This window comes from Cinclus cinclus, chromosome 23, assembly GCF_963662255.1.
Source record: "Cinclus cinclus chromosome 23, bCinCin1.1, whole genome shotgun sequence".
Classification (NCBI taxonomy): domain Eukaryota; kingdom Metazoa; phylum Chordata; class Aves; order Passeriformes; family Cinclidae; genus Cinclus; species Cinclus cinclus.
The window spans coordinates 2,824,422-2,838,440 of NC_085068.1; the positions used below are offsets into that span (position 1 = coordinate 2,824,422).

The window sequence follows — 14,019 nt, forward strand, 5'->3', positions numbered from 1 at the left end:
AAGTCTTGATCTAGGCATGCAACAGTGCAGGGAAAACACCTCTTTTCTCCCTCACTTCTCCTCTTCCCTTTAGAACTGTTCTGGGGAGATTTTAGCAGCAGCTCTAAGCCCAGCACAGGAAGCTTGGGAGGAAAAACAGTATTTTTCTGACCTCATTTATGGTGTGGCATCATTTAACAAACTTCTTGGTGGGAATCTTTAAGAATTTCAGCATTCAAATTCATTCTGTCACAAATATAAAACTTACCAGGACTTCCGGCTGAGAATGTCCTTACTGAGGCTTTTCAACACCAACAAAATATTCAAGCAAGAAGTCAGCAAAGGCTCTGTTCAGTATGTGTTCTTTAATTCCAATTAAAAGTACATTAGAAACAGCACACAGGCAGCAGCTTCCATGACAATTCAACCCAATACTCTGCTGTCACCAGGTCAATCAGCTGTACTAGGAGAGTAGGTGATTAAATCAAATCTTCCACTCCACACGCAAGCACTCACTCACCTGCCACTTTAAATAGGATTCCAACAGAATAAAAATAGATACACCCCAGAATACAAAATGTTTAATTTTAAGCTGTTTTTTTTTAATTCACTAAAGCCTTTATACAAATTGATAAAAGGGTGCACAATTTCCTAAAATTTTAGGTACATTTTAAATGAGCCTTTTTTTACTTGGTAAAAGGATCCATTTTCCTGTCTTTGAACAGAATATGATGGCCAAAATTGCAAAGAAAACAATTCAGTTTAAATTTACAATTTATACATTTGTTTTGACATGATTCCCACACTGAGTAGCAGGTCCATGGCTGCTCAAGCATGTCCCATTTCCCCCAAACAAAGAGCTGTGCACCCTAACTTCTGGTTCAGGAGCCTCCTTCTCCTGGAGACTGGGCTGGGGGAACAGCCCACAGTATCCAGCTGTGTGCACAAGAGTGGTCCCAACACACAGGAGGCATCATCCTTCCCTTTCCAGGAGCTGTGAATCCTTACTTCTCCATGGAACACCCCGGGGCAGGGACCAACAACTTATTTTGCACTATGGAGCACTTCCCACCTGCAATTTGGCTGAGCAATTTAACTCAAAACTCTGGTACTGAAACGTACTGCAACAGGTAAATTTGGTGTTCTAAGGGTAAATTTTTTTGGTCAATCCAGGTTATCATGACTTTTTTGTTCTTTTATTCCTGTATCTGATGGGTGAAGCCCAACAGCTCTGTACATTATCCATGCTGAGCTTCACAGCATGGTGCATTTAATTATGTGGTGAATTTCAGTAGCACAGTTCCATCCACACTGCCCCTCCCACCCCACCCCACCCACCCACACTGTAGCCAGGTTGAACATTTGGGATGTAGTGTCACCACCACCCAAATCAGAGCAGCCATCCAAACAAATCCAGGACAAAGGAAAAGAAAATACTGCCCAGCAAAGCGACATGACACCTGTGTTTGTGAGTAGGAGCTACTGGAGACATCCTCAGGACAATTTATGTGAGGAAAAGCAGGACAAATCCATCAGAAAGCCAGAAATGAGTCTTAAAAGAGCTCAGGGGAGCGCCAAAGAGAATGACATCCTAGTCTGTACAAGTTGAGTATTTAGCCAAAAACCAGCTGCCTTGTTTGGGGTTTTTAAGTTTTCTTTTTTTTTTTTCTTTTTCCTTTCCCTATGTCCATTATATATTCAGCTGTTGAATTTAAACAGATCAGGTTAATGTTGTGCATTATTCCAATTAAAGGCAATAATGTTTTTGTTTTGTTTTTTTTTCTTCTAAAATTTTAGATAATTCCCTATTGCCTCTCTTTTGGCAAGTGTATTTCTCAGAATTCCAAAGATCATCCCATTTTAAGGCTAAACTAAGAAATGTTAAAAGCTTCTGTAAACATTTCCTCTTCCTCCCCACAGTTGCACAATTTGAAGTCCAACTGCAATTTTTAAAATGAGGTAATTTTTGTGTATTCATATCTTGAAGAGTCCTTTTCGGGACAAGCCAAGAGGCTGTGCCAATCCAAACGCTGATCCAATTGTAGTGGGAGAGCTTCCACAGCAGGGCACACACCAGTTCCAGCAGCTATTTCAGTTATTTATCTTCTCAATTTCATCCAAGTCATCAGTATCCAATTTGTTTATCTTTTTGTCTGGGAAAGAAGAGAAATATTTCATAACACTGAGCAGAGAAGGGAATGCTGCTCTCCTCAGCTGGACTTGAGCTCTGGTTTATCAGGGAATGTTCCATCTGGGTTTAAATACACCAATTAAAATTGTTTCCTTTTATCAAAGGCCCATCTGGGTACTCCAGTGTTACCCACCCCTGGAACATCCACTTCAAGGAATATGCAGGCAGCCAGCAAACACAGCTTCATTTATTCTGCTCCTGTTACAGGCAGCAGGTCACAATCCCATGTGATGCTACACTAAACGCTCCTGCTGGGCTCCTCTGCCACCCCTTTAAGGCCCAACAAACACCCTTAGACCTACTCAGCATCCAACAAGTCAAATTCTGCAGTGATTCAAGAGTTGAGAAAAAGGAGAAAGCCTTAGGGTACGTACTGAAATGTTCCTGGATTCTGTTGAGAATGTTCATGCTGTGCTTGCTGTCCACCATGTTAATGGCCAGCCCTCGCTTGCCGAAGCGGCCGGTGCGGCCGATCCGGTGCAGGTAGGTCTCATTGTCTGGATTTCCATCCTTATCCACAGGCAGGTCAAAATTGATAACAACAGAGACCTGCTCTACATCGATCCCTGACCAAAAAAAAGCATTGGGTTACACAACTTCACTTAAATCTTTGTAGAGCAGGAACCTCTTTAGAGCGTCCTCAGACTCTGAAACGAAGCTTTTCCACAATATCCTCATGGGGTACTTGGAAATAAAAACTATCAAGCTGTTAGGACAGAGAGTCCCACTGAAACAGCCAAAGGCACTCAAATATTTTGGAAATTCTACCAGCTCTTAAGTATTTCAGAAGCTCTCTCCTTCCCTGCAAAACTCTAAAGACCACTTGTGATTTTCCAAGTACGATCCTGTTTTAACTGTTCTAGGATGTCAAATTACACCACAAATTCCTACTGGGATATTGAACTGGATTTCACTGTTTTTCAGTTTTCCATACTTGGGCACACATGTTCACTGCAAACCCTGAATGTCAGGAGCACAAGGCAGGCTTGGTGCCAGACTCTCACAGGATGGACTTTTCCATCTCAACCAGCAGGAAGCCAACAAGGAATCCTGTGCTTGCCCACAGACATACAGTGTAAGGACACCAACTTCTCCCAACTGGAACACCTGAGGATGCCAGTTCTTCCTGCGAGTTGGCCAGGGGTATGTGTTACCTTAGGAAGTGCTGCTTCCAGCCCTCCCTTTTTGGGCTGCCTAAAAACAGTCCAGACAAAGTTAAGGGAATAAAAAGTGCTTGTATTTATTTAAGGGCCCTCCGGTACATTTCAGGCAGACAAAACCCCTCAGGGGGCTACACCCAAAAATGGACCACAGGTCCATTTTATAAATTTGGTCAATTTGTATATTGGGGGGTTAATCCTCCAATTACAGCTTCAGGTAATGAAGCCATTTACCCCAAGTTTCCTGTCCCCCAACTCACTTTGTTTCCATTTCTCAGGGCCTGAGGCAGTGAGATTCCCAGGCCTAGAGAGGAATTACTGTGTCTGACCAAAATGGGAGAGCCATAGCTAACATTCTATATGGAGTTTAGAGTTATACACTAAAGAATTGCAGCATTACAAATACATGAAAAATACGAAAGCTAAAATCCTAAGGCATCACCTGGCCCCATTCCCCTGTGCCTTACCTCTGGCACAGACATTTGTGGTCACCAGCACCTTCTCCTTGCCCTCTCGGAAGCGCTCGATCACGGCAGCTCTCTGCTCCACCATCATCTCCCCGCTGAGCAAGGCCACCTGATGGCCCTCCCGGGACAGCTCCGCTGCCAGCCAGCCTGCTGTCTTCCGAGTCTGCAAAACACAGCCAGCCCCACATTTGGGATGGGGTTTTAATGCCAGAAATCAGCAATAAACCTGTCTGGGGCCCACTTGAAGCTCCGTGGCTGTTCAGTTTTGGTCTCCCTTAAAAACTGTATCAGAAGGAGGACAATACACCTCAGCCACCACAGGAGTCCTTGACTGATAAAGGACACGCTTTCTTTGTGCTCTGCTCCTTGGTTTTCACTCTGCTGGAGACTGACACTATATGTGTACACTCAGAACTCGTGAAAATTGTCACAAACCCACAACTACTCAGCTTGGAAAATGGCAGGGTCAGACCTGAATGCACCTGTGAAATCCCACAGAGGCTCTGCACAGCCTTGAATTTTTGAAGTTTTTTTTAGCTCAAATTATGTCTTGAGACAGCCTAAAAGCAAACTGCTGCAGCAGACTCCAAACACTTTCATCCTGTCTGAGCTCACTTTTCTTGGCTGTTCTGTGCTGTCAGCACTGATTTTTCCCTAAAAATTATTATGGCGGCTTCCAGAAAAAGAAAACCAAGTCTCAGTATGATTCACAGTGAGATCCCAGAGGTGTATCCTCAATTACCTGAGGGAAATGAAGTCCCAGGAACAGCTCTGCATCAGCTAGAAAAGCAAAAGACTTCCTAATCCCTCATTCTGCCCTATTTTCATCCATTTTTCAATCCCACTTTTTTTTTTTTCTTCAGTAGTTCAGAGTTTTAGAAAAATGTGCATTACTCTGATCTTTGCTTCTGCGGACTTCAGGGATAACAATGACCATTCAGAAATAAAAAAGTCCAATGCTGTTTATTGGAGGGGCAAACCCAGAGATCAAACCAGCTAGCACTAATGTGGTTTTCAGGATTTCTCTCAAAGACTGAGCCAGAGAAGCCAAAAAAGGGCAGTTTTGTTCTCAGCTCCTTTCTGGAAACCATGTCTGGCTTGGTTTCAGCACTTGCAGACTCTGAGGGGACTAACTAGGACTAGGACTAACATTCCCTGGAAGCACTCACATGGCAGAAGATCATGGCCTGGGCGATGGTGATGGCACCATAGATGTTACAGAGAGCCCGGAACTTCTCATCTCTGTTACTGCACAGAACATAATACTGCTTGATGGTGTCCAGGGTCTCCTCCTCGCGCTTCAGTTTGATAATGTTTGGGTCAGGAACAACTTTTTGAGCAAACTTCCACACAGAATCCTCAAAAGTGGCTGAAAACAGGAGCATCTGGCAGTCCCTGGGGAGCATTCTGAAAGAGAGAGAAATAGGTAGGGTTCCCACACAACACTGTCATCTCCTGATATCCTGATGGAATTCATGCTATGGGCAAAGAAAAACCATAACCCTAGAACCAGTTATTTCAGTGGCTGGAAAGAGTAAAACCAATCTTAACCTACCATGATTGCTCCCTCATGGACCACAGGCATCCAGACTTACCTTCTTAAAAAGGAATAAACCCTGTTCCAGGGACAGGATTTTTATTCTGTAAGGAAATGAAACTGCTTGTCATCGTGTGACATTGTGCCTGTATGAACCCCCTGGATTAGAGCTAATCTATCATTTCAACCTTGGTGGTTCATGGGTGAGGACACAGGCTGTCCCTGTGGCACCGCTCCGTACCTCTGGATGCGGATACTCTGGTCCTGGTGGCCCTGGGTGGCGATCATCACATCTGCCTCATCCAACACGAACACCTTGATCTTCTTGGGATCTATGAATTTCAGTTTGGAACACCAGTCCAGCACGGTGCCAGGTGTGCCGATTACAATCTGCTCCGAGATTTTCTGTCCTCTCTCCACTGCCGAGACAGAAGGAAGGGCTGCTCTAGGGTGGCTGTGCAGACAGGGAAATGCTCCAGCCCTCTCTGACCCAGCTATTTCAACACCTGACTGTTCTGGTGCACCTGAGGAGCATCATTCCCTCACTCCTGTTGCTAATACTTCCCCTTACTCACGTTTGTTGCCTCGAACAGCGTATGCAAGTTTCAGCTCTGGGTAGAAGTTTCCCATCTGTTCAATCACTTTTCCTGTTTGAAGTGCCAGCTCGTATGTTGGGGAAAGGCACAAACACTGGAGGAACAGAAGGATAATGAGTGAGGTGATCAACATCCAGGGCAACACTACCACACCTGCTTTTTATAATCCTTGTTGACGTTTTCTTCAAGACAAACATGCAAGTGGCAGAACAATTTCTCAACCATCCCATGAGGAAATCTGAATTTAAAAGTACCTCTCCAGGCATTGTCTGCTCTGTTGTCACAGTTACCTTATCTTCCAACCCCAAACCCACCTATCCAACCCCCTTCAGCCTGCACTACTTCTCTGATTTAAGTCCTCACAGAAAGATTTAACTCCTTACAGAGCAATGGCATTCTGTGTGATGCACGGGTAGGACTGACAGGAATAAGCTCTGAGCAAAATCCACATCTTTTGCACTGAAAGCATTCTGATAAATCCCCAAACCTCCAACCCCTTTAAGCAGTTTAAAGAAATAACACCACGGCTCCATCAAGCCATGAATTTACGTCTGAAGGCCTCTCAGCAGCTCAGGCTCTTCACTAGATGGCACTGCACTGCCAGGGAAGGCCCCGAAACAGCCACATCCCACAAACTTTACCTGTGGATACTTGTTCCCAGGCTCAACCCTGCTGAGCATGGCCAGGACGAAGGCAGCTGTCTTGCCAGTACCGGACTGCGACTGTGCGATGAGGTTCTGCGGGCTGGGGGCACAGCAGGCACAGCTCAGAGGGTGAAGCACCACGGTGGCATTTGAATCCTATCACATTTACCCCTGCTCTGGATCCACGGCCAACTTGACCAGTTTTTAATTACTTCCTGCCCAACATTCTCCTTTAGTGTTTCTTGCAGATTTGGAAAGAGAAGTGTGGTTATCTCCCACTAATTTCCCATTTTGTACATCTTCCCCAGTGTCTCAGTACCTCAGCTACTCCTACCCACCCAGGACTTCTGAGCCATTTTGTATTATTTCTTCCCAAACTAATGAGGAAAATAGCAATGACCTCCCAAACCCCACAGCACTACATGTTCAGTACCAGCCCTAGGAAAAGGACAAATCCAGGGCTGCTGTCACATATCTAATAACCACAGAAACACGGTGGCATGGGAACCCTTTCTCCATACCCTGAGAGTTTCTCCATTGCCCTCCTCCCATCAAAAATTCAGGAGCAGCACACTGAACCTTTCATACCCTTCTATTCTTCTAGAGAGTAGGAAGAATGTGTACGTACGGCTCAGCAAGCATCATGGGCAGGGCATTCTCTTGGATCTTAGATGGTCTGTTGAAGCCCATGGCATAGACTCCTTGCAGGAGCTGTGGTTTCCTGAAAAGAGAAATTTTTATATAATGACCTATTTAAGTCCATTTAGTTTTCGTTTGTGTACAAAAAGGTGAAAAAAAAAAACCTTGAGAAGACATCCTAGAGCTGTCCCTGCTACAATCCTACCCGAGAAATAACTATGGTCAGCATCTGGAAGCTACAAGTGACAGCAGGAAGTTTGGACAGGAAGCTTTGCAAAACCCCCTGGATTTATTAAGTCAGTCTGTATGTCCCAGCTCCAGGGCAAACCCTGTGTCTAAGACCAGCACTGCTTGTTCCAAAGCAGCTTTTCAGACAATCCAGGAATCCCAGAGCAGAAAGCATTAATCCTGTCCTTCAGGCCAATCCCATTTCCTCAGCCATGTCTAATCTTGGTGCCAAAATTATCACTCCTCAATGACTCAAACATGGGACAAAGCATGAGGAACAGGAAAAAGAGATCATGCAAGTCCTTGCAAGGACTTCAGGAAGTCGTGTGGATTCTGTAATAACGCTGAGCATGGCTCGGGTAAATTAACTGATAATTAACTCAGTTTACTGTGACTACACTTTGTGATCCGTGGCTCCAAGCCAGCCCTCACACCCAGAACTATGTGGTGACACCGCTGGCCAGCAAACTTTCATCTGCTGCTTTCTCTCGAGGAGCTTTCTGCTCTCAGCAGACACTTGTGTAGACAAGAAGACCTCAGAACAACCTAAATCCGGGTTATGATGCTGCAAACTCTCAGCTGATGACCCCCAGCTGCTCCCTTGATGCTGTGAGTGCTCTCAGAAGGGCTCTCCTTTCAAAGCAGGTTACAGGTCTCCTGCCCACATTTCCCACTACAGTAACTTCCCATTCAGCACAACATGCTTTTGCAAAAATCCTGTATTACTTTCCAGCGATGGCCGGAACAAAAGCTCTTTGAAAATGTAACCTTGTGCTGCTCCAAGCAAGGACAGACAAAGCCTAACTATGCACCAGTTGCCAAGGATACCCCGAGTCATAACAAAATGAAGACTCAATTAGGCTGGCTGTCCCTGTCATTAACTCCCTGGGATTGTTTGCCTTTTGAAACACAGGAATGAATTAGTCTAACAGGCACTGCAGGACCTCAGGTTCTTTTTGTAGACATTCAACCACGAACACTAACAAAGCAAAACATCCTGGCATTTCATAGGGAGAAGGCTCTTTAGCTCCCATTTTCCTGCAGAGCTTGTAGAGCAACAAACTTGAGATCAGTACAAGCACAACAATCCCAACAGAAGGCAATCTTCAGCACATTAATACGTATATCCATCAACCATGCCTTAAATACAGTTATCATCCCTTGAAAGCTGCACTAAGGTTTTCAGTAGGAAGGAAGTCAGAAAATACTGGTCTCTCCAGTACATAAATCCGGTATTGCTGGAAAAGATAAGCTTTTCTCTTTGTGCTGTTCACTGCTGATGTTTCAGATGGAAACCCCCACCAGACACCCAGATAAACCAACTCTCCTTGCATGTAAATGACACAAATGATACACTCACTTATCAAGGACAGGTTGGCAGTAACCTGAAACACAAACCCATCTACTTTTAAGTGGTATCTCCTATGCAACCAGGGAATTTTTCAGGAGAGGAGAGGAAAGGTTCCAGCTACCTGATGGGCTCCAAACTTGCATCTGCTCTGGCAGTTTTAGCAAAACTGCTCTCTCTCCCTCATCTTAAGAATAAGGCTCCCCATGACAAACTGAAAAATGCAGTTATAAGGGAGCCTATTTAATATATCTGATCCCAGGATTTAACAGCTCCATGCAGAGAAGGCTCTGGCTCATCCCAGCAGGCACTTACAGACGCAGCTCCTCGAAAGACTTGACAGAATAGAGGGGTGATGTGGGGTCCCTCTGCAGCACCTCCACCTGATTTGTGGTGTCCACCAGGTTACTGCGGATCAGCTTGTTCAGTAAGGACTGGGCAGCTCTGTCCTCTGGGAAAGGAGGTGGGAAACAGAAATCCATCAGTCATAGCTTGCTCCAGGTCTTGCTCCCAGTGAACTCCTGAGCCAGTTAAAAAGGATAAAATCCCTCCAAATATTGAAATTTTTCATTAGAGGGTTATGGCTTGAAGAGCCCAAACCTCCTGGATGAGACACTAAGAGCTCCCAGAGATTTCCCCATTTAACACCCAGGAAGACAAATCAAACAAGCACTGTTCTAAGGGGGACTTTTACAGATCCAGATCTCTACTTATTTAAGATTATTTTGGCTTACCATCTACCTGGGACAGGATAAGGCCTCCTCAACCCTCACTCTGACAGGTGAGCAGACATCTCCTAGGTTTTTATTTTTAAGGACAGTTTGAGGATAAATGGTGCTTTAAAAGATTTCAGAGCTGAAACACAAGGACTGAGGATAAGGGAGATCCAAATGAGGTTAAACTGCTGCACTTTGGGATTTTGCTACTAAATCTGTTTCCTAAAACCACCTTCTAAAAAAATTTGAGCCTTTACCCACCTCTGAGAGCCACTGCACAAACGCAACTTGTTGGTTGCTACAGCAATCCCAGCTCCAGGTTATCCAACTGCTCCTGTATCCAGTCCTGCCTTGAGGATACTGCTATCCCCTTATTTCTCTCCACTCTAATCCAGGAGTCTCCCAAGTTATTACAGGACACAATGCCTTTATAAGTGTTATGGAGGAAGTACATGTCTTACAATTAAGTCCTTGGGGCAGGATACAAGATCAGCGGTCCTGAGACATAAGGCAGACTTACTTTAAGTATATATGAAATCAATATAATTAAATTAAATTAACTTCCTTGCCAAAGCTTTTTTTTTCAGGAAGGCACTCACCCTTCTCCTCATCCTCCGTCTTCTCCACATTGTCATCTGCCTTGACAACAGCACCTGAATTGGAATGGTTCAGGGGGGTCACAGTGAGGTCAGGCCTCAGGGACAGCCCACACCCCCAGAGCTTTGGAATATCCTGGGAAAAGCTACAAAACAGCTCATTTTCCTGGGGAGAACTGCCCTATCCATTGTTGTGCATAGCTCCAGCTCCAACTGGAGTTTAGCAGCCACACCAAGGGATTTTGCTCACACAGATCCCTGAGACACTAAAATTTTTAGTATGGGCTGCTGCTTAATCTCAGCTCTTCTGGAATCTCATGATTTATCAGGAATTTACTTTGGCAGCAGCATTCTGAATCCCCACAGGGAAACATTCCACCCTTTCCAAGCCCTTCTAAGCAGCTGGAACTCACCATTGGCATCTGGTTTGGTTTTTTCATCCTTCAGGTGTAATGTGCTCAGCTAGAAATGAGGAAAAACACAAAATCAGAGAAATTCAAATACAGCTCCCTATATTCTAATTCCAGCCAGGAAATGAGCTTTGGATTTATCAAGTATTGCACAAATCCTGTTCAACTGGAAGGGATGAAGATACAAGAGGAACTTGGTTTCAAGAGTTTTAATAAAATTATTTCTAAGCAGGAGTTTTGACAGAAATACAAGCTTTTCTAAACTGTAATGACAACACAGGGAAGTGGTTATTTTCTGTCCTGTAGCCTCCACTCCCTAATTGCTCTGCTGATGGAAAATGGGAGAAAATCATCATTCCAGGATGGAAACAGGATCCCTGCACTGTCCTGCCTAGCACAAGCTGCCCCAGGATGTTCACGACCTGAGATGTGTAGGGAGATCAGCCCCGAGGGTCTTCCCCACATCCAGGGGCTCAGTGAGTGTTCTGTGCCCAAGCACAGAAAAAACAGAAAACCATTTTTCTGAGGTAAAAAGTTACATTTTTTCGTTAAAAAAAAGGAGAGAAAGAGGGATTTTTTTTGGATGGTGGAAGACAGAGCTGAGGCTGGATGAGTGCCTGAAGTGGTGCAGTGTCTGGACGGAAGGTGAGGGGAACCGCAGGGACGTCTTTGCCCTTCGGATACGCAAAAAATAGATGAAGCCGAAGAAATTTTTAAAATAATGGTAAATAAATAAACAAAAAAAAAAACAAACTGGGGGTTCTGCTTATAAAGGAAGAGGCCAAGTCCAGGGACAATCGGTTACCCGGGGCCCTCCCTGCCCCCACGGCACAAAATGGGGCGAAAAAGGGTTTCTGCGATGGCTGTTTTCTGAGGAGGCGGCGGGGGCCGCGCAGCTCGAGGGACCCCGCGTCGCTGGACCGGACCGGGCTGTCCCGAGCCCCCGCAGGCCCCGGCGCGCACTCACCGACTCGGCCGCCGCCTCCTGCTCGTCCACGGCCAGGGCCCACGAGTCGGTGGCCATGGCCGGCCCGGGGTGGCCGCAGCAGCCGCGATGGCGCCGGGCAGGAGCTGCGCCTGCGCACCCGCGGCACCGCCCCGGCACCGCCCGGCCCCCGCGCACCGCGACCGCGCACGGGCGTTCCGGGGACAGCGCGTTCCGGGGGCGGCGGGGAGGGGAGATCGGCGGTGTGTGAGGGGAGGGGGACACGGTGTGGGGTGAGGCAGTGTGGGGCCGTGAGCCCTGAGTGCTCTGTGGGGCCTTGAGCCCTGTGTGCAGTGTGGGGCCTTGAGCCCTGAGTGCTCTGTGGGGCCTTGAGCCCTGTGTGCAGTGTGGGGCCTTGAGCCCTGAGTGCTCTGTGGGGCCTTGAGCCCTGTGTGCAGTGTGGGGCCGTGAGCCCTGAGTGCTCTGTGGGGCTGTGACCCCTGTTTAGTCTGGGGCTGGGCAGTCAGGTCCCCTGTATGTGGAGGGGCCTCTGGTCAGGGGCCTGGTGCCCTGAATGCTGTGGGGCTGAGATGAGGACCCTGGTATGATCTGGGGGTATGGGGGTCAGCCTGTGTCTCACCTGATGTGGGGGGCTCAGTCCCCTGTGTGACGTGGCCCTCTTTGGGGGTCAGGCCCCTCATGTGGTGTGGGGCTGGGGCTGTGCCCCCTGTCTGCTTTGGGGCTGGGGGTCAGGCCCTGCCGTGCCCTCTGGCGTGGGGCTGGAGCTTCTGTTTCCCATGGAATGGAGTCCCTTTGGGAGCCAGGCCCAGGGAAAATCACGAAGACACTGTGACATTTGTGAGGGATCTGCAGCTCTGTCTCTGGAACAGGGATGGAGGTGAAAACAAGGTAGTAGGATGAGTCATGGAGGTGTAGAAGTGACAGGAGCTGCAAGAGTAATTTTCGTCCTGTCTCCTGCTGTAGGCCAGGAGCCAGCTTAGACCCAGTATCAACCCTGTTCTTTAAAGGTCCTAGAATAAAGAGGAGTAAAAGGGAAAGTAGAAATGAAAGAAATGTCAGAAGAGCCTGTGGGATTTCCTTGCTGGGCTGCTGTTCTCTTCCTTGAGCCTTGTTAGACAGAGCAGCTCTTAAGGAGGGCCTGAATTTGTGTTTTTATTCCATGCAGCAGAACCAGTAAAATGGCCAAGCCTGCAGGCATCAGCCACGAGTTCCCAAACCAAGCCCTCTGGCTCAATATTCCCCCTCCCCTTTAATGGAGACACTTCATTTGTTCCCACGGCCTAAAACTTCCATCTGAGCTGTTATTTCTTTCTGTGCTGAGAAATCTTATCTCAGGCAGGGCTGGACCCTTCACTATTGCTCTTCACACCAACTGTGGTCAGTTTTTTCCTTAAAACTAAACCCTGTCATTGTCAAATATTATCATCTGATGGTTTTCCATCTAATGCATTTCCTGCTTGGAGGTGGTAGCCCCATATCCCTCAATCTGTTGGGATCCCTCCCCAGCCCCACACATGAACTTTGGGGTCTGGCAGCTTTATCTGTGGAGGTAAAATCATGGCATTTTTTTCCATGGCAACAGGAGAATGCTGAGCACAGGAGCTGAACGCGAGGAGATTTTCAATGGGAACAGAAGACGCAGCCAAAGGCAAGTCTGAGACATTAATTAGTTAATTAGGATAAAAATAAAGATGAATGTGGGAAATCCCAGAGGCTGACAGGCTCATGCTTTCAATTTAATGTTTTCTTGCAAACACACCTCCCATAAGCACATTTAATTTGGATTAGTCCCATTTTAGACGGGAAAGTAGAGGTACTGAGAAGACAACTGTGATCAGGCAACACTGGCTGGGGGGCAGATCCTTCCAATGCCTTCTTTCTGCTCCTTGACTTTGGCTGCAATAATTCCTGAAGATTTTCAGGGCTGTGCAGCCTGTCAGTGAGGTGTGACTGTGGTGGGTGTTTGTTCTGTCCATGAGGAAGGACTTTTCTCAGTCTTTGGAGAAGGAATAGGCTCTTGGAGGTATGGGTTCTATGTAGAGTCCTTGATTTTGTTGGAGACTCTACTGTCCTATTTATTCATTTCAACATGAGATGAATATTCAGATTAATTTATATAAATGCTTAATTCCCCTCACCAGCAGACTTTGGCTGTGCTGGAAAGAGAGATCTCACAATGGTGGAGGTTGGATGGTGGAATTACATTGGAATTACCTCTGGTCCTTGCTCACCAAACGGGTCAGAGTTTTCCTTGCCCATGCACAAATCTGCTGCAAGGAGGAAGAAGAGGAAAAAGAAAAGGAGGAAAAGAAGGACAAGGAGGAGGAGAAAGAGGAGTAGGAGGCAGTCCCTGCCCAGCCCTGTTTTTACTTTTTAATTATCACAGTCTCCCAACAGGGTGATTATTTGTTTCTTCAGAGCATTCCAGGCTGAGGAAAATGGCTTTTACATATTTACATACAGAGCACACATGGAGATCGTGGGAAGTGCTCGTTACTGTCCATCCTGCAGGAGATTTTAGTTTAGTGGGTTTTTGGTTTTGTTTTTTCCCTGGTTTTGAGC

The 14,019-nt window shown here is 46.5% G+C and overlaps 1 protein-coding gene across 5 annotated transcripts; it reads right to left on the reverse strand.

Moving 5' to 3' along the window:
• Window positions 1–325: 325 nt before the first annotated feature.
• On the reverse strand, window positions 326–11,679 carry LOC134052802 (ATP-dependent RNA helicase DDX19B). Of its 5 annotated transcripts, none has more exons than XM_062507467.1 (12): window positions 11,479–11,666; window positions 10,510–10,563; window positions 10,105–10,162; window positions 9,105–9,240; window positions 7,203–7,295; window positions 6,572–6,674; window positions 5,910–6,024; window positions 5,576–5,753; window positions 4,967–5,204; window positions 3,798–3,960; window positions 2,545–2,736; window positions 326–2,132 (listed from the first exon to the last, which is right to left on the reverse strand). In XM_062507467.1, the coding sequence occupies exons 1-12, from the start codon at window positions 11,533–11,535 to the stop codon at window positions 2,071–2,073; spliced, it is 1,449 nt and encodes a 482-aa protein (XP_062363451.1). In that variant the 5' UTR covers window positions 11,536–11,666; the 3' UTR covers window positions 326–2,070. The 5 variants fall into 5 exon arrangements, with proteins under 5 accessions (XP_062363451.1, XP_062363450.1, XP_062363453.1 ...); XM_062507466.1 differs by having other exon boundaries at window positions 10,105–10,158; window positions 10,515–10,563; window positions 11,479–11,665; XM_062507469.1 differs by lacking the exon at window positions 2,545–2,736 and having other exon boundaries at window positions 10,105–10,158; window positions 10,515–10,563; window positions 11,479–11,679.
• Window positions 11,680–14,019: the final 2,340 nt, after the last annotated feature.

What these genes read in the sequence shown, in the direction of transcription:
- LOC134052802 (XM_062507467.1), bottom strand. Translation starts at nt 11,535, where the DNA reads ATGGCCACCGACTCGTGGGCCCTGGCCGTGGACGAGCAGGAGGCGGCG. An exon ending in CCCATGATGCTTGCTGAGCC is followed by an intron (nt 6,675 to 7,202) that starts GTACGTACACAT and finishes CTGTGCCCCCAG; the next exon opens with CCCGCAGAACCTCATCGCAC. An exon ending in CTGGGAACAAGTATCCACAG is followed by an intron (nt 6,025 to 6,571) that starts GTAAAGTTTGTG and finishes CTGTTCCTCCAG; the next exon opens with TGTTTGTGCCTTTCCCCAAC.